Raw genomic sequence first — 18,063 nt, 5'->3', positions numbered from 1 at the left:
GGGAGATGTTTATTCAGCAAGTGGCGGCGGTGGAGATACCATTATCAGCGCGGGACTGGTGGGGCATTGTCGGCCCATTGCCACCGCCTGCACGAACCAGGCGGAAGGCGGACGTTCAGGCTGAAGGCGCCGGAAGCGCTCGGGCGCCCTGGGAGCCGGAGCTGGGCCGACCAGCGGGTCGTTTCAATGCGTGGAGTGTTGGGATTATTTGAGTTTGTTGTCGTACGCCGCACTCTTGCCGATAGCACTGCTGCGACGGCAACTGATCTATACCCAGTGCTTAGGGGCTCGGACAAAGTGGGTCATGGGTTGTTGTCAGCAGGGGGAGGGGGGAGGAGCTCAGAGGGCCCGATTTGGGATCAAGTTGGGGATTGAGGATCGTGCGTCAAGTTGCCGCCTGGTCCGGATCTGGCCTCTGACTGGAACTTTTACCGTAATCCGCAACGACCAGCACGCCGAATCACGGCGACAAAAAGCATAAGACGCTTTACGCGCGGCTCCCCTCACCGGTTAGAAAGGGAAATCAAATCAAATATCGACTTATCCTATATACAATCAGATTATATCGAGTCTTTGGAGTATTTGCTGGTTCTTTGGCATCACAAAAGGCTGCTGAGATGGCAGTAGATTTAAAGATGTGCTCAAGGTTTAAGTTGCCAAGTTAGGAGTGAGTGCAACACTTTCAAAGTAATGCGGTGCGACTTGCTGGACGAGTTTTGCCTTGATTGCCTTAAAGTTAAAGCGCTGTTGTGTGCCGGTGATAGTACTAGGCTTCTAGGCTTGGTCATGGAAGAAAGCTTTTTTGATACTTCTTTTATTTCATGCCGCGCAATCTGAGTCCCGCAAGTTTTAAAATTGCATGTGCCTTATAAACACAAACTGGATGTTTAACATCGTCATTGTTTCAAGGCGAAGTGCGATGTGGCGACGTGCCTCATGACGTGAAAGGAAAATGTGTGCACACGAAAGGAAAAGTGGAGCTGTCGAAAAAGGGCCGCGAATACATTCCAGTGATCGGAAAATGTATGACCAACACGCTTAGCATGAAATGGCGTTGAGTTTGCCTACAAATGGCGGCGATTGCTGATTTAATTCCGCATAGCCCATTTCAACGAACATAAGCTGGCATACGCATACATGTTATGTTTGTTTCATGGAGGTTCCTGTTCGTCTGTCATGTGGCAGAATAGCAGCACTTTCTCTATGGTACAAATTACTGCTTGGGTTCCGTTTTCCTGCCGACATTTGATCTTGTCATTTCAGTCCGTCCACCTGGACGGCAGTCTGTGACGAGTTGTCGAGCGCGTTATTCGCGCGGTTTTGACCGTGTCACAGCTGACTTCGCGTGACCCGTCGTGACCTCTGACGACCGATCGTAACCCCATGTAAGCCATTGTAACCTCGGGTGGCCCTTCTAGTCCGCGCGTGACCGATCTTAACCCGAACGCAATATGTCCGCGGCAGTCGCCACGCCCAAAAACCCCAATCACCACCACCACTACCGGTCTTGACCTCACGTGCGCGGTCGTCACCTCGCATGCCTCGTGGTGACCTCACGTGACCGGTTGTGATCTGGCATGCCCGGTCGTGATCTTGGATAACTCATCTTGACCTCGTGTACCCGGTCATGACCTGGTGCGTCTCGTCATGACCTCGCGTGGCTCATCGTGACCTTGTGTGACCGTTCGTGACCTTGTTGCAGTCTATCCGGCGGGACATCGCCAGGACGTACCCGGTCATGACCTGGTGCGTCTCACCATGACCTCGCGGAGCTCATCTTGACCTTGTGTGACCGTTCGTGACCCTTGTTGCAGTCTATCCGGCGGGACATCGCCAGGACGTACCCGGAGCATGACTTCTTCAAGGAGAAGAACGGCATGGGCCAGGAGAGCTTGTTCAACGTGATGAAGGCGTATTCGCTGCACGACCGGGAGGTCGGGTACTGCCAGGGCACCGCCTTCATCGTCGGTCTGCTGCTGATGCAGGTCAGTCGATCACTGAGGTCAGCGCCCTGGTCAGCTGACGTCGATCAGTGCTGACGGTAAAGCTGGAGATGCGCGGACACGAACAGTTGGTGTCATGGCCGACAGGGATCAGTGGGCCGTAGCTTGGCGAGTTCGCCACTTGACATTATATGAGAGATGCATTTCGCTGCGCGTTAAAAAAAACGGTCGGTTTTGGTGCGCCCCGAAACCTTCACCAATAGCGGACGCACTTGATGGAGACGGACTGCAAACGCTCTCTCTGTACCTGGCGCTCACGGGTCCGGGCTCGCCGTCCGGCGGTACCCTCGCCTTACGTCTGCCCGGTCGTCGCCGTACCCTGCCGCGGGTCTGCAGGCCCCCTGCAGAGCCACCTGTGCGTGCCGTGCCGCTTGGCGAACGGATTGACGGATGGGCTGTGCCGACCGTCATTGATCGGCGGCGGCATCCGAGCAGTGCTGATGCGTTTGTCAGCGGGCGTCGGCGCCCGGAGCTGGTGATCAGCAGTGCTGATGCGTTTGTCAGCGGGCGTCGCTGCACGGAGCCGGTGATCAGCAGTGCTGATGCGTTTGTCAGCGGGCGTCGGCGCCCGGAACTGGTGATCAGCAGTGATGATGTGTTTGTCAGCGGGCGTCGGTGCACGGAGTTTGTCAGCGGGCGTTAGTGCACGGAGCTGGTGGTCGGCAGTGCTGATCTGTTGTCGGCGGGCGTCGGAGCACGGAGCTGGCGCTCAGCAGTGCCGAGGTGTTTGTCGGCGGGCGTCGGAGTACGGAGCCGATACTACCCAGTGCTGATGTGTTTGTCAGCGGCGTCGGAGCACGGGGCTGGTGATCACACTCCGGCACCCGACAACAAACATGTCAGTTTAGATGCGTTGTCCAGCATGACATGACGTGTGGTCTACACAAACACAGCCGGCCTTGTGGCCATCTGCGCGAGCACATGACGTCATCTACTCGCAATGGCGTCAGATGACTGCAGTCGCGCCGGATGCATGCGAGGCCATATACCAAATTAAATGCATAATGCAGCGTTTCCATAATCAAACTCGCTGATCATTCAGACATGCTGATCGTGTAGATTGCAACCGTTGTATCCTGCTCGCGACAATTGCAGGAGTTTTATGCATACCTGTATCGGATTTGCGGTAGAACCTGCAACATTGAATTGTGGCGGCGCACGCCGTCCAGTTTCAACAATGCACTTGCTACTGCCGACACCTCGCTTTTTTCGACATCTCGCTTTGGACCAATGAAACATGCCGACTTAATCTCAGTCAACAATTGTATCCAATAAGTAGATACAAAAAATACAACGAATGCACCCGCTGATTCTGTGCGCGATTGCAGACGCGTGCCCACTTCGTATGCGGACGCCTCTACATGCCGAATGCATCCATGATTTGCTGATTCGGCGAGGCAGCCGCGTTCGTGCGTCGCATTAGCATCGAAACACAACTGCGGGTCTCGTTCGTCAGTTGGCAGCGGCTGCCTATCCATCGGCCGGCGCCGTCGTAAATATGTTTTTACGCCGCGCATCGTCGGCCGGTCCCGAGTTATACCGCCTGAGCATCAGCAATGTCGAACATCCGGCTTTTTCTCGCGTCGGCCTCGTCGACGAGGGCGCCGGAAACGACGCCGGTGCGCCGGAAGCGTCCGCTCGCCCGCGGCGGCGCACCGTCGGAAACATCGCCGCGGTCCGACCAAGAGCGATTGCCGAGTCAGTGAATGGCATGCTATGCGAGGGCGAGGGCCGAGCGGGGAGAAATACAAGGCTTGCTCTTCAGTTGCGAGGTGTCTGACTACGTTAGGTGTCTGACTACGTTAGGTGTCTGACTGGCACGTGTGTTGTGGGAATTCGTTTTTCAAGGTTGTTCAAGCGCGTTTAAGTGTACAGTAACTTGCAGAAGGACATATTGTATGCTTAAGATCTAGTGCCATGACATGGCATTGACTCCAACGCTGAGAAAGACAGATGCGGTGCGCTGCTAAATAAGCAAATTGAACGGATGGGCTATGTGTGCACCGCCAGATGGCCGATATGTTCATGTTACCTCGCGAGATTACCACACGCGGAAAAGCCTTCAAGGTGCCTGGTACCAATTTGCTGTTACAATACTAACGCGGTCAACGGTGCGCGGTCAAACTATCTTAAGTGCATGGAGGAGGCATGCACTGAAATCACAAAATGGACCAAAATGAAGAGGTATTCAAAGGGGTCTATCAAACTGAAAATCATTCTGAGGACGGATCTATCGAAATGCCTTTTCCTGCTTTAGAGATGAGTCGCGTGCCGTCCTGATGGGCCTCGCATGTCTTCAGATGCCGGAGGAGGAGTCCTTCGCCGTGCTGGTGAAGCTGATGGAGGACTACCGCATGCGGGAGATGTTCAAGCCGTCGATGGCCGAGTTGGGCGTCTGCATCTACCAGCTGGAAGTCCTGGTCCAGGTAAAGACGACGGAGGCAGTCTGACTGCTTGCAAGTACCAATAGGAAATTGCAAACTTTGCAAGCATTACAAACAAAGCTATCGAGCGTTCCGAGTAAAACTGAAACACCAAGGAAGGGGGACGGAGATGCAACCCGCCCACTACCCAGTTATAATTTTTATTCTTCGTTTTAGTACCCGGGAAATTGATTTCCCAACGCACAACGCCCATGTCCAGAGATAATCACATCTGATCTGCAATCACATTTGACATTTGAATCACAGTTGCCGGGACCAACATGAGCGTGCTGGGCACCTCGGGTGGGGCTGCAGGGGTCGCCAGAAGGTCAGAGGGAGTCGGCGCCTGTCAGCTGGTGATGCGCGCGTGAGCTCACGGCAGGACGCCGAAATGAAAGGGCGTGGACGGCGTGCCAGCATCGGATTGGCTGCGGCATTGTCCGCACGGCAGACGCTGTCCAATGGTGGCGCTCGGTCATCGCTGGTGATCAGTGATGAGGGCCGAGGGCGCGGGGAAAGTAGAGGGCACAAGACGGGGCAGAGATGAGGGGCGCTGGAAGGCACGTGGGCGAGGGGGAGGGAGATCGTAACCCGTGGTAAGTATCTCATTTGATGGCCCGTTACACCCTCGAAGGTCATATTTCTCGCGGTTAATCGCCTTCGCACGGGCGGCATGCCCGTGATAACACATAAATCACTTACACGGCTGGCACGTTCCTGTTTGCGCCGGTGAGCACGCAGGAATGTCAGCAAGAGCGCGGACCCTTTGCGGGATGTGTCACTTGACGCTATCTATGTTCGGCAAAAGTGTTGCTGGAGCGACGTGAGCTCCCGCGGGTCGAGCGGTTCTGCTCGATGCTCAAGCCGAGCAAGACGTCTGAGCACCGCTCGTCTTCATCCTGTCGGGGCGCCTGTCTGGGTCGCAGGTGCGGGTGGCAAAGTTGGGATTCGTTTCCGCCCGGCTGAGTTGAAGGCTCTCGCGTTCCCAGCGGCCCCCCGCCAGGCCCCGCTGAACCCGACAGCTGGGAGCGGGGGGGGGAGGGGGGGGGGGCAGAGGGCCGCCCGCCGCGAGATTGTCTCCCAGAAACGGATGGCGCGCTCCGCCCGGGTCCAGATGCGGTCCCGCAGCCGCGCCAGGTCCAATTTTCGGAGCGATCGCTCACCTCGCACGGCTGAGGTCACGGGGTCAGCGCCCTGCAGCTGACCCGGCCGGCTCCGGGCCGATTAAAGCTGCACGACCTCCCGGAGCCGGGGCGGTCCGCCGTCGGCTTCTGCCCATTGTCTGCAGGCAGCTGGCGCTCTGCCAACCGCTGACCAGCTGACTGGCGCCAGCTGAGAGGCTGGACGGCAGTCAGCTGACTTGGCTCGGCGGTGAAATCTCGGCCGGGGTATAAGCCAGACATGCTAACGTGGAATTGGAAACGAGGGATGGGACGGCAGCTTAATGCATTCGGCACTGACGGCTAGCGCCGGCTCAGGCCGTCGTGAAGGGAATGAATGTCTAAAATCTCCGCAGAGCTAAAGACTTGAATCTTTGTCCCAACAAAAACGCCTTCTACCTCTGTCCTTTGTTCAGACCACATCACGGCTCAACTATTCAGGACCCGAGGAGGCAGCAGCCGATGTATTCTTGCGAACGGTCCATGCAGCCGACTGCCAAGCCTGCAGAAGTGACACACTGTCTTCTGCCGAGATTCTCCCAGGGTTATCGACAGTGTGTGGGAACTAGGGCAGGCACCAAGCTACAAGTGACACGTGGCAGGTGTGAGATGACGTGTTGAAATGAAACTGTGCGTGGTCTGAAATCCTCGCGAATTCTTTCTTATGGAAGCTCTGCAGCCAACATACCCTGGTCCTTCATGTCTGGAGTCCATATTCGCGGAAACCTGCGATTGCGAAAGTTCAAATATCTGTTGCATCCCGGCTTGGGGCAGGAATCGCATCAATGTTCCATGTCTGGCGTTGGCAGGCCGCCCCCCCCCCCCCCCCTCCTGCCACCTGCCACCTGCTGACAGTCAGCCCCGCCCTCTTTTGCACCCATACGGACCTGCCACTACTGCCGTTTTTGCTGGCAGAGCTGTCGGGGCTGCTCTTTCACCCTCGCCACGTCATCAAGGATCTAGCAATCTAGCACCCCGCCGCTCTGCAGCTTGAAGAAGCCTACCCTCCCCTCCCCTACCCGCGCTTGCGGGAGCTGATCCGCTGACTCTGACCCGTCGACGCTGGCCTTCTAAACCTGACCCGCTGAGCCCGATCGGTTGACCCTGACCCGTTGAGCCTGACCCGCTGACCCGTTGACGATGACCTTCTAACCCTGACCCGCTGGCCCCAACCGGTTGACCCTGACCCGCTGACCCTGACCCGCTGACCCTGAACCGCTGACCCTGACCCGTCGACGCTGGCCTTCTAACCCTGACCCGCTGACCCTGACCGATGATACTGACCCGCTGACACTGACCCCCTGGGCCTGACCTGCTGACCCTGACCCGCTGATACTGACGCTGACCGCGACCCGCCGACTGTGCTTTCAGGAGCAGCTGCCGGAGCTGCACGGTCACTTCCAGTCGCAGTCGTTCCACACGTCCATGTACGCCAGCTCGTGGTTCCTGACGCTGTTCACCACGGCGCTGCCGCTGCCGCTGGCCAGCCGCGTCATGGACTGGTTCCTCTCGGACGGCATGGAGGGTCATCTTCCGACTGGCCGTCGCCATCCTGATCGTCGGCAAGGCCGACATCCTCAGCCAGGACATGGAGGGCATGTTGAAGGTGGGTGCATGCTGACTCGCTTCGAGAGGAAGCCAGGGCTGGCGGGAAATAAAGTTGTCGCTAGGGGTGGTACGGGCTGTGGAATGTTGAGTTTGATGTGTAAAGGGCCGTCGCTCGCCCGCTTACGTGCCGGCTACACTCGGTTTTCCGCACACTGGCGCAGTGCTACGCAAAATTTCCGCACAATGACGCATCAGGACTGACCCGGAGTCTGGCGCTTGGACTGTCAGGGAAACCGGTGAGCAGTCTCCTATCGTGCGACCTCGTCAATTGATCAGTCGTTGTCGGCGCTTCGTTTACATGCCACCCGCTGTTTGGACGCGGGCGTGAATTGGCCAACGCGCGAGCGATGTGTGCTCTGGAGCTCGACAAACAGAAGAGCGAGACAAAAACAGGCCGGTCGAGCGTCCAGGGTCGCGTGTCATCGATAGGTCAGTGACCCGGCGTCGCTACAGGGACGCTGGAGGTCACTCACAGCCGTTGAGGACATGCGATCCTCTGATTGCGAAACGGTTAGCGATGCGTCCATGGTGTGCTGCTCCACATAAGAAGACGATGCATTTCGCCCAGTCAAGGCTACGCACTTTTCGAACGGTCACCGACCCGGATTTCGGTGGAGTGAAAGTCACCGCTGGGTTCCTCCTCACAACATGCCCGTGAAACGTCATTGTCCGCTGCTCATGACAATGACGTAATTGTTGCGCATTTGCGACTCAAGAACAGCCACCCACGCCCTCACTTATCACACGCGCGCCGCCTCCTCCGGCTCCCGGTTCAAGAGCTCTCCATTCAGCGCCGCGCTTAATTCCGAGTACCGGCACCGACAGCAGCACCGGGCCGCCGCGTCCTGCGCCGCCATCTTTGTTTGCCTCGGCACGGCCGGCTGACGCCGAATCACCCTGTCCTAGCCGCTGACGCGAGAAATGGAAGCCGACAGAGGCGATGCCTCCGTCTCGCGCGATTCGTCGCCCCGAACGTCGACGCTTATTCGGCATGGAACGGCGGCCGAAATTGCCGCCGGCGTGGACGGAATCACCGTGCCGGGATCCCCGGATGCGCCTCAGCGTCGTTTGGGGTCACAAGTCATGCTGGGATGGCGCCCGTTTCATTTTGTTTCGGCCGTGACTTGTGCCGGGGCGGGGGCGGAGCGGACGGCGACGCCTCGCCGCTGCGGTTCCAGCCTCGCGGGCTGGCGGGTGGCCAGGTCCAGGGGGGGAACATGCCAACGGCCTTCGGGACCCCGCAGAATGTACGGTCTGGGTTCGAAAATGATGCGTCCATTCTGCAGCGAGATATTTTGGGGGGCGATGCATCTGGGCACGTGGCTTCAGCGGGTCGACTGGTGCTGACAATGTCGGGCCGATGAGGCCAATGCGACCCCTCGCACCCTGCGCGTTGTCAGGGAATGCAAATTTGTTGTCTATAAATATCATCTTACCTATAAGCTGAGACAAGAACTCGAGAGACCGCAACAACGTGTGTCCTGTGTCTAGATGGAGAGTGGCATGCGGCAGAGCTTTAGCGACCACACCAATTCTCCTCCACGCATGCGCATTTTTTTTACATTTGTCCATTGACAGATGCTCGCTCCAGCTGCTTTGTCATTTCAACCTATTTGAACACTTGCCGGCCGTGATTTCTCGAATCCGAAGCGTCGTGCAGAGAAGGCCGGCGTCTCTGCGCAGTCTGGCTCCGGTCCCCATCCCGATGCGGTGTGAAGGGTGTGAAGCAGTGTGACGCGGTGTAGGGAGGTGTGACACTCGGTGTGACGTGGTGTGAAGCGGTGTGACGCGCGGTGTGAAGGGAGTTCATCCCGCTCCTCGTGTCCACAGTACTTCCAGAAAGAGATGCCAGTGAAGTTCGAGGCGGACCCGGAGAACCACTTCACGCTGGCACAGAACGTCAAGTACAACGCCAAGCGGATGAAGAAGCTGGAGAAGGAGTACACTGTGATGAAAACCAAAGAGCACGAGGAACAAGTAGAGTTAAGGGTGAGTGCTTGACGCGCGTATCTTGTCCTGGAAATTTGTGTGCAATGCAGCCACGAAGCATCGGGCTCCTCATTAAACTCCACGCTTGGCCCCGGCAAACTCATCTCATAACTCGCCCGCACCTGGCACCATGGTAAGGTTTGGTGGACATAGCGTGAAGGCGCATGATATTTTGCTGCATCTCACGGTACGTTGTCGTTGAGGGGGAGCTGTTCGCCGCATGGTGTAGGTAGACATAAAACGAGAAAACTCCAGCTTTGGAATAGTGTCACGAAGTCCCTATAGACAACCTTATTCGTGTATACACAGTCATGCATAAGTCTTTGGAAGCACTGGTGGTGGTGCACTCACATTTATGCGGCGCCCCAGCCCGAACGATCCACCCATCCCTCCCGTCGAAGTCACGTGGCTGGCCTTATGAATAAGCATCGAGATTGATGAGAGGCGGAGAGGACCTTTGGGTGACCTTTTTAAAGTGTCCCGGAGCCGGTGAGCTCAGGCCGCGGCGATCGTGCTTGCACCATTTTGCTGAAGCCGAGTAGGTCGAGAGGCGGCCCTTGTGTGCTCTGGGCGAATGAGGGAGCGAAGTAACGGCCGTAGTGTGTCAACTAATCGCGCCGTTCTGGGTTTAATCACCGTGAGCCGGCTGTCATGCCGTGAACCGTCCGTATGCTGCGAGCGTAGGAACTGCGAAGTGTATGACCTCCGTATGACCTTTGTCGGGCTGCAGATGACATTTTGAGCGCTGCTGCAGCTGTCAGCGACGGTGGAGAGTTTTCTGGGAACTATCTGTAACTAGCGTGCATAAATGACCTTCGCATGGCTGAACTCCGTAATACTTGCGTGACCACGAACAGGGATAGCAAACTGATGGACACAAGGCCGTGCATGGCCTTGGTTATTTCATTTTTTGGGCACGACTGCAATGGCTATTGGATATGGAGTTCAGAACATGTTGAGGTCTCCTGAAACAGTGATGCCTGTCTTATATTTGTGACACTCTGCCCGACCTCTGCCTGACCCCTACCTGACCTCTGCCTGACCCCTGCCTGACCTCTGTCTGACCTCTATATGATCTCTGCCTAGCCTCTGCCTGGGCCCTGCCTGACGTCTGCCTGACCCCTGCCTGACCTCTGCCTGACCTCTGCCTGACCCCTGCCTGACCACGCTCTTCCTTCGTCAGCGACTGCGGACGGAGAACCGGCTGCTGCGCCAGCAAGTGGAATACCTGGAGGCCGAGTCGGTGGCGCTGGCCGACCGTCTCATCCAGGGCCAGGTGTGCCGCGCCGAGGAGGCTGAGCACAGCTACGTCATTAAGCGCGAGCTCGAGTCGGTGCGCCAGCACAGCGGCGAGACGGCCCAGCAGCTGGAGGAGGCGCGGGCCCGCATCCACAAGCTCTCCGAGCAGATGAACGAGTCGGTGAGCGTGGCGGCGGTCGTGGTACCGCGGTGCGTTGCAGTTGATAACGTTTTCAAGACCGTTGTGGGAATGAATTGAGGTTTGGATTGGTTGTTTTTACTCAACGACTAAAGAATCCACTTAGAAACGTTTGGCGGGAGCTGAAAGGTCTTGACTATGTACAAATTCCCAACGATGTTTGGCAGTGATGGATGCAGGTAAGTGGATCGGTCCATACCCGTGCTCAGCACTTTAATGGATCCATGGACTTAGCGGCCAATCTCACTCTTCATTTCAAAACAGCCATGTTTTTTTCTGGAACATCCAGCAAGTCTGTTTCGCTGGAGACAAGTGCAGGTGTCGCCCAGTGTGACGCTTTTGTTCGGACTGGGTCATCCCAACATGACCCTTTGACCGCCCGCTCGCCCTCCTCACGCTCTTGAGTCGCACTCCCTCACGCCCATGCCGGCCTCTCTTGCAGAGCTCCAACGAGGACTCGCTGCAGGAGCTATCGCTCAAGACGGAGCTGCTGCAGCAGAAGGAGGAGCTGATGCGATGTCTGCAGGACGAGCTGGTTAAGGTGCGGCTGGAGCACGCCGAGAACGAGGCCACCATCCGCGAGCTGAGCGCCCGCTGCGACCAGCAGGACAAGGTGAGAACGCGCTGCGACCAGCAGGACAAGGTGAGGGTGCGCTGACTGGACGCGTGACGGCGCGCTGGCTGGACGGGTGACGGCGCGCTAGCTGGACGCGTGAGGACGCGCTAGCTGGACGCGTGAGGACGCGCTGGCAGGACAAGGTGAGGGCGCGCTGACTGGACGCGTGACGGCGCGCTGGCTGGACGGGTGACGGCGCGCTAGCTGGACGCGTGAGGACGCGCTGGCTGGACGCGTGAGGACGCGCTGGCTGGACGCGTGACAGCGTGCTGGCTGGACGCATAAGGACGCGCTGGCTGGACGCGTGACAGCGTGCTGGCTGGACGCGTGGGGGTGCACTCGCTCGGGCGGGGGGGATCCGGGGCCGCCGTTCCCTGAGCCGCGAATTAGCGCCATATGTGCTCTGTACTAAGAGCCACTCCCGTCTTGTGATCTCAGATTTTGCGCCGAATGTTTTTGGAAATGAGTTGATATTTTGGGGGAATCATGCGGGGAAGGAGGCGAATAATCGCGCGTTGAGTGATTAAGTCAAATCTTCCTTCGCAAAGAATGGGTTTCATTCGGGCCGAGTCTGATTCTAGCATCACTGGTCAGGACCATGACACTCGCACTAGTCTCTGATCACGGATACCGCATCGTGTCAGGGATATGTCGAGTCGTTTCGCTTGTTCTGGATGAGCCTGCGCCTGGTATCACCACGCCAAGATTGCAGCGCTGACACCAGTCTCCCATCGCTGCCGACTGATACCACCGTGCGTGACGCCACCTTCGCCGCGTAGGAGCTGCGGCAGCTCAAGGACCAGCCGCCGGAGGACCCGGTGGCAGCCCTGCAGGAGGAGCTGGCTGCCGCCAAGCAGCGCGAGGCGGACGCCGTGCTGGCGCTCAAGGAGCTCCAGCAGACGGTGGCAGATCTCAACGTCATGTGGAAGCGGCACCTGGAGGTGCGTGGGCCGGCGGACGGCTGGTGCGAGCGCCGCCGAGCGGCGGTCATGTGAAACTCTGCTGCTGGGACCGTGCACTAGATGGTGACGCTGACCGGTGTGTTACAGTTGGTGACATGTTACTGCGTACTGTGATGTGTTGCTGGCCGGTGACGTAACAGATAGCTCAAAATTCGAACATGCTTCAGGGACCTGGCTCTGCCACCCAGCCACTCTCCGTGACCTCTGTGACGATGCCGCCGCCGCCGCAGGAGAAGGAGAAGCTGAAGATGTCGGTGGAGGCGGGTGGCGCCGGCGGCCCGGACACGCCGACGATGCGGACGCCGACGGCGGCGCGCAAGCTGCTCTTCTGGAGCACCAGCAGCGAGGACACGTCCCGTCTGCAGGACGAGCTGATGACGTCACGACTGAAGGAGATCGAGGCCGTGGCCGAGATGAAGCAGATGGTCAACAAGATGATGGAAATGGAGACGCAGGTGGGCTGTGGGTTGGAGACCCGGGTAGGGAAAGGCTTAAGTTTGGAAAGGAGAATTTTGGTGACTGCATCAGCTGAAAATGTGGTCACAAAGTGGTGTGGTGATCCTTACGCTGGTTGGTGGCACGCTGGGTGTTTTTTGGTCCGCATTGGTAGCATTATTTTAATTTTTGTGGACTAGGAACAGAAGCTCGATTGACGAGCGTGCGTCATCCTTCCTCGGCAATGTAATATGCCCTCCTATTGACTCACAGGTTCAGGTGACCACCAATCAGCTGCGGCGACAGAGTGAGGAGCACAAGAAGACTCTGGAGAAGGTAGAGTTCCTGGAGACTGAAAACAGACGTCAGGCAGACGAGATCAAAGACAGTCAGAGGAAGTTCTCCGATCTCCAGACCAAGGTACGACCGCTGGAGGGACGGGCCCCATCTCATAAGACCACGTAACACAGTCATGACTGTCAAAAACGCGTAAGTGGAAGGGTGGCGCTATCTAATGAGATTCCCCCAGACAAAGAGGCTTTAAATAGAGTGAGCCGGTTTCCGTTGCTGTTAACTGCAAACATGTGCACCATGCATGTCACACGACTGACGGTAATCCTGCTGTTGTAGAACTGCGTTAAACTTCGCGGAAACGCGTGGAGAAGTAGGTGCATCTCTGATTGCTCTCCTTGCCTTATGTGTGTGCTGCCTGACCAATCTCCAGTGGATGCGAGAGATGCGAAGAGCGCCTTAGTGGTGAAAGGCAGGCGTCGTCGCCGCGCTGGGAGCGACCTGCTGCTCTTGCTATCAGTTCCATGAAACACATTTCAGCGCTCTATGTCACCTCAAACCCAGTAATTTCTGGACGGCACTGGCGCTTCTTCGACTTCTTCGAAGTTTTTGTGTGCTTCGAGCGACATGCATTTACGCCGCGAGAACATTCGAGACGGCGTTCAATTCCAGCTCACGTTAGTCGCTTCAACTACAGTGTCGCATTGGACAGACGCTGTCAGCGATAGGGTTCCCTTCCGCCGGACCCCTGCTTCATCCCAGCCCAGTTGTCTCCCGGAAAAGCTTTTTCAAATCTACAGGGCAATCTATATGGGCATTTTTAAAGATGTACTTGCTTGCCAATATCACATTTTAAGTGAAAACGTAACTTGGTGAAAGGCTTTAGCGGGATCTTTTTGTTGTTTATTTATTGGCGTTTTAGGACACGCCATTTGCTATGGTCGTTTTGCGCCCATCTCAACTTTAATGGGATCCCCTTTATCATAATTTGGGTGCCTTTTGTCAACGCCTGTGTTAAAAAGGTCACCAGCTTCAGCAAGGCCGGAGGGATGGGGCTTCTCCAGAGCCCCGAGTGAAATTCGGGACCTGTGAAAGTCTCCCGCGGCGGGAGTCGAACCCAGGCCATCCGATCCGTGTCGACCACGGACGCTGGGCTGAACTGGAGCCGGGTCGTGAGAAACAGACCGCTGACGGCGCCGTCGGCCCGCTCTCCGTCAGATGAAGGAGGAGCTGATGCTGGCCCGGATCCGGGACGCCGAACACACCCAGTGCATGGCCGAGCTCACACACAAGCTGTGTAGCTTGGAGCTCAAGGTAGAGCATGCGGCAGCCAGGCTGGCCATAAGCAACATGGTAAACCACGTGATCAGCACGTGCTCGGCATGGCGGACCGCTTCCGACGAACTTGGTTGGCTACGCGCTGCCCTGACTGAGTTGCTTTACCATGCTGTTGCGCAGTGCTGGCCGCATTTGAGTAAACACCGGGAAAGTAAATCGTATGTCTGTGGCGCAGGTTTGCCTGGATTTGGCCCGAAAATGCTACTTTTGAGTTGATTTCATGTCATAGATACAGGCTGAAACAGCGCCTAACAATGCAAATTAACATGTTTGATTTTTGTTGAGTCTTTCTTTTTGGTAGGTGATTTTTGTTTTGTATCTGCGTCGGTGTTGTCCAATGGTTTTCATTCTGGGGGCTCAGATGCGTTCCACTATAACTGTCAAACGTCAGACATAATCCGATCATACGTTCAGGGCTCAGCATAAAACGTGCATAAGAGGCCCGTACACTCTCATTTCTGCATTTCGCGTGAAGCTTCTTAGCACAGCCCCTTGCGCGAGCCGGCTCTCCAGCTGCACCCCCGTTGGCGTTCTGTTGCGCCATGCAAGCTGTGTGGTCCGGCGTTCGCAGAACCACGAGCTGCTGGCGGAGGGCGAGCTGAATGGCGTCGGCGAGAGTGACCGCGTCAAGGAGCTCTCCGACAAGGTCGCCGACCTCAAGGCCGAGGTGAGCCGGCGCCAGGGGCGGTCGCCTGCGAGGCGCGTCCGTGTGTGACGTCACATGCGCGTCTCCCGCGCCCCGTGGGCAGAGGCATCAAGCCCTAACCTGGTGCGGGCGTTGGTAACACATGGAGAGATCTGGTTGACGTGTTTGCACTCATCACACTCTGTCTCTTGTCACCGTGAACTTTTCGCCACTGTCCGTCTGGTAATATGGTGCGATATGTCTCACGCGCTATATGCTCACCAACTGCCTGCGTTTTGCAATCTCGAGCTGGCGCGAGACCGATGGAGCCCCTGAATTTCCGTGTTCACCTTACCGTGCTGCTGTTGCCCGCCGTCTCCTCTGACTCGCCACATGCACCAGCACAGTGCACTGCGCCGAGACCCTGTGCACTGCGGCGTGCGCGCACGCGTGCGCACTGCAGCGTGTGGTCACTGACTCGCCGTCTCCCCCTCCCTGCCCTCCTCGCCGGCGCAGCTGCCCCTGTCGTTCGTGCGCGTGCCCAGCATGACCTCCCCGTCTCCTCTGCCGTCGCCGATGTTCGAGTGGGGCGGTCCCCTGCCTGGCCTCTTCTTCCTCCGTCCCAAGCACCTATAGCGCCCTGTGCTGCCTCGGGACGGGTCTGGAGTAAGTGCCGGTTGGGCCGTGACGCGGTGCTCGCGCTGCATGGCTGGTGCTTCCGTCGTACGGTCGGCCCCGCGTCAGATGAAATGCCACCCGCTTCTCTTTCGTTTCTAGCGTTTTAGCGTCGGGCACAGCTAGAATTGTTCTGCCGCTCCGTATGCTTGAAGCGACCTCAGTGTGCCGTGTGAAAATACGATGCTATGCCACCGTGCCTTTGATACCGACTCTACCTGTCGGTGTAAGAGACTTCCAACGTGCAGAAAAGACGCCAATTTCAACGTAGACGATGATGATGATGATGATGATGATTTGGGCTTTGGGGCGCACCGACTACGTTGGTCATATGGCGCCCATCAACGTAGACCAGTTATGCTTAAGGAGTAACGATGCGCACACATGGCTATAGCTGCTTATAAGAGCATGCTTAGCTTGATCTTTATATTGCATAGTGATCGATTCAACGTTTTTTTTTGCGGGACTCCAGACCGCACGTGTCTAAATGAAACGGTACTGTACTAAAAGTATATAGAAATTGAAAATCGACAATATATGTGCTGTCAATGTTATATGATGCTAGATAAACGCATGCGGCTAAGGCCAGACGTTATATGCTACATGTTTGTACCGTATTGTTTTAGTGTACTTGAACCGGTAGTGGCTGTGTTTTTAGTATTTCATAATCAGTTGATATAGGTTTCCGGGGTGGGGTGGTACCTTACTGTGCTGTCATTTCAAGACCTGTTCGCACTTCTGGAACTCGGGGTACGGGTGAGGTCTTAAGTCACAACTATCCGATAGCAGGACAATGCATGTTTCCTATGCTTTGCAACAAACAGGTGTATGCTGTTTTCACTCCAATTTCTAAGGAAGGCTTGCTTATTTGAGTGTGTGATGAAAAAGCCTGGTCTTCTCTCAAGTTGTATGTGTATTTAACCCCAATTACTTAAGGTGCATAACGTGAAGTATTTAGTGGGGCAGGTCACCACTGGAAGCTTTTAGCCGCCACGCTGTCATATATGGTGGAATGGTTTAGTCTGTGGATGCATTCCCCGTGAGCCAGCTCCCACGGTGTGGGACAATGTGTCACTCTCGCGGTCGCCTTCACTGCGTCGTGCGGCGTCAGTGCTGCCTCCCCCCCCCCCCCCTCCCCCCCTCCCCGGTCACTACGTGGGACGTCACGACAACCCCCCGCGCCTCCCCGCCCGTCACACCTTGGTGGATCACTCCCGATCCGCGCCGCCCTGCTGAGCCGCCCCCCCCCCCCCCCCCCCCCCCGCCGCCAGATCCTGCTGCTGAAGCACTCCAACCGGTCGCTGAACAACCAGGTGCAGATCCATCAGATCCTGTCGCCGCGTGTCAGCGTCGGATCTGCGTCCGAGGAGGAGGATCTGCGCCTCAAGCTGGACGACGAGCGGCCCGGCTCGGCCCAGCTGGCCGCCGCCAGCTAGCATGAGGCCCAAGGCGGCGGCGCGCACCAGTCACCCTGGCGGCGGATGGGCATACTGTCTTGGTAGATGGTGCTCCCATCTGCCGGTGCGCGTCGCCGCCTTCGGTTAGCCGACGGCCGAGAGGTGGCGGGCTTGGGATCGGACGACCGACCGGCGATATGTCCTGGCCCGGCGCAGGAACTCAACGAACGGAAAGCGGCAGACGCGTGGAGTGGGCGGGAAGAATCTCATTTTGCACGCTGTTTGGACCGAACTGAAGGCTGCTCGCCGCGCGCTGCTGGCGTATGTGTTCGGTGTTCACCGCTAGGAGCAGTGCCGGCGCCACCGGCGCCCGCGCACCTCAATGTTCCCTCCCGACAGCTGCCGATGCCCCGGGGCGCGCGAGCCGCCCGGCGTCTGAGCGTGGGAAGATGTTAATGATAGATGATCTGTGATACGCCGTACGTTACTGGTTGTCGTTGCAAGGCACTGGGGTACGGGGACGGCGTGTGCTTTAACGTGATACAGTGTGCGTGGTGTTCATGAGTTGGTCTGGACTTCGGCCGGTTGCCGTGGCAACCGTGGATTGTGATCAGAAATTTGCATTCCGAATGTTTTCCCTCGGTGTGAGCAATGAATAACCGTTTGCAATGGCGGTGCTGGATGTAATTTATTGCTGCCTCCGTGGCGCTTTTCGCCAGAGTCCTATTTATTTCCTGCCGATGTTTTCGAGCCCGAAACCAGCGTTTACATTTTCGTAATGTTCTTGTAACTATAGCTGCTAGAAGCCTAATCGTGAGTTGTTGATAGTGACGGTACATCAGTACCGTCTGCACCGTGTCGCCGAACACCGTTAACACCGACCGTGGCCGAGCGATGCCGCCTCGAAGTGCCGGCACTCGCAACGACGGGGGACACTCGCCGGGCACTCGGCGGAGTGGGGGCACTCAGCACTCGGGAGCACGCGCCGTCGTCAGCTGAACTGACGAGAACACGCTCCGCCAGTGCTGGTGACGGGCTGGTTCCCGCAGAGAGCACTCGTTATAGTTGGTGCTGAAATCAGTCAATAAATGGTTTACACTCAT

General features: G+C 57.1%; 1 protein-coding gene across 1 annotated transcript in view; it reads left to right on the top strand.

The window, feature by feature from the left end:
- The window catches only part of LOC119096064 (ecotropic viral integration site 5 ortholog-like), a 96,792-nt gene extending 78,729 nt beyond the window's left edge, over positions 1 to 18,063 (top strand). The window contains 13 exon segments of the mRNA XM_037218924.1: positions 1,815 to 1,985; positions 4,304 to 4,429; positions 6,958 to 7,110; positions 7,112 to 7,192; positions 9,025 to 9,183; positions 10,367 to 10,603; positions 11,064 to 11,234; positions 12,017 to 12,178; positions 12,430 to 12,654; positions 12,908 to 13,054; positions 14,144 to 14,239; positions 14,835 to 14,930; positions 16,835 to 18,063. Coding sequence (XP_037074819.1) covers positions 1,815 to 1,985; positions 4,304 to 4,429; positions 6,958 to 7,110; positions 7,112 to 7,192; positions 9,025 to 9,183; positions 10,367 to 10,603; positions 11,064 to 11,234; positions 12,017 to 12,178; positions 12,430 to 12,654; positions 12,908 to 13,054; positions 14,144 to 14,239; positions 14,835 to 14,930; positions 16,835 to 16,999 — 1,989 coding nt within the window. The 3' untranslated portion in view covers positions 17,000 to 18,063.

This window comes from Pollicipes pollicipes, unplaced genomic scaffold, assembly GCF_011947565.3.
Source record: "Pollicipes pollicipes isolate AB1234 unplaced genomic scaffold, Ppol_2.1 Scaffold_4219;HRSCAF=4965_pilon_pilon_pilon, whole genome shotgun sequence".
NCBI lineage: Eukaryota > Metazoa > Arthropoda > Thecostraca > Pollicipedomorpha > Pollicipedidae > Pollicipes > Pollicipes pollicipes.
This window is presented reverse-complemented; position numbering and strand designations above follow the sequence as displayed.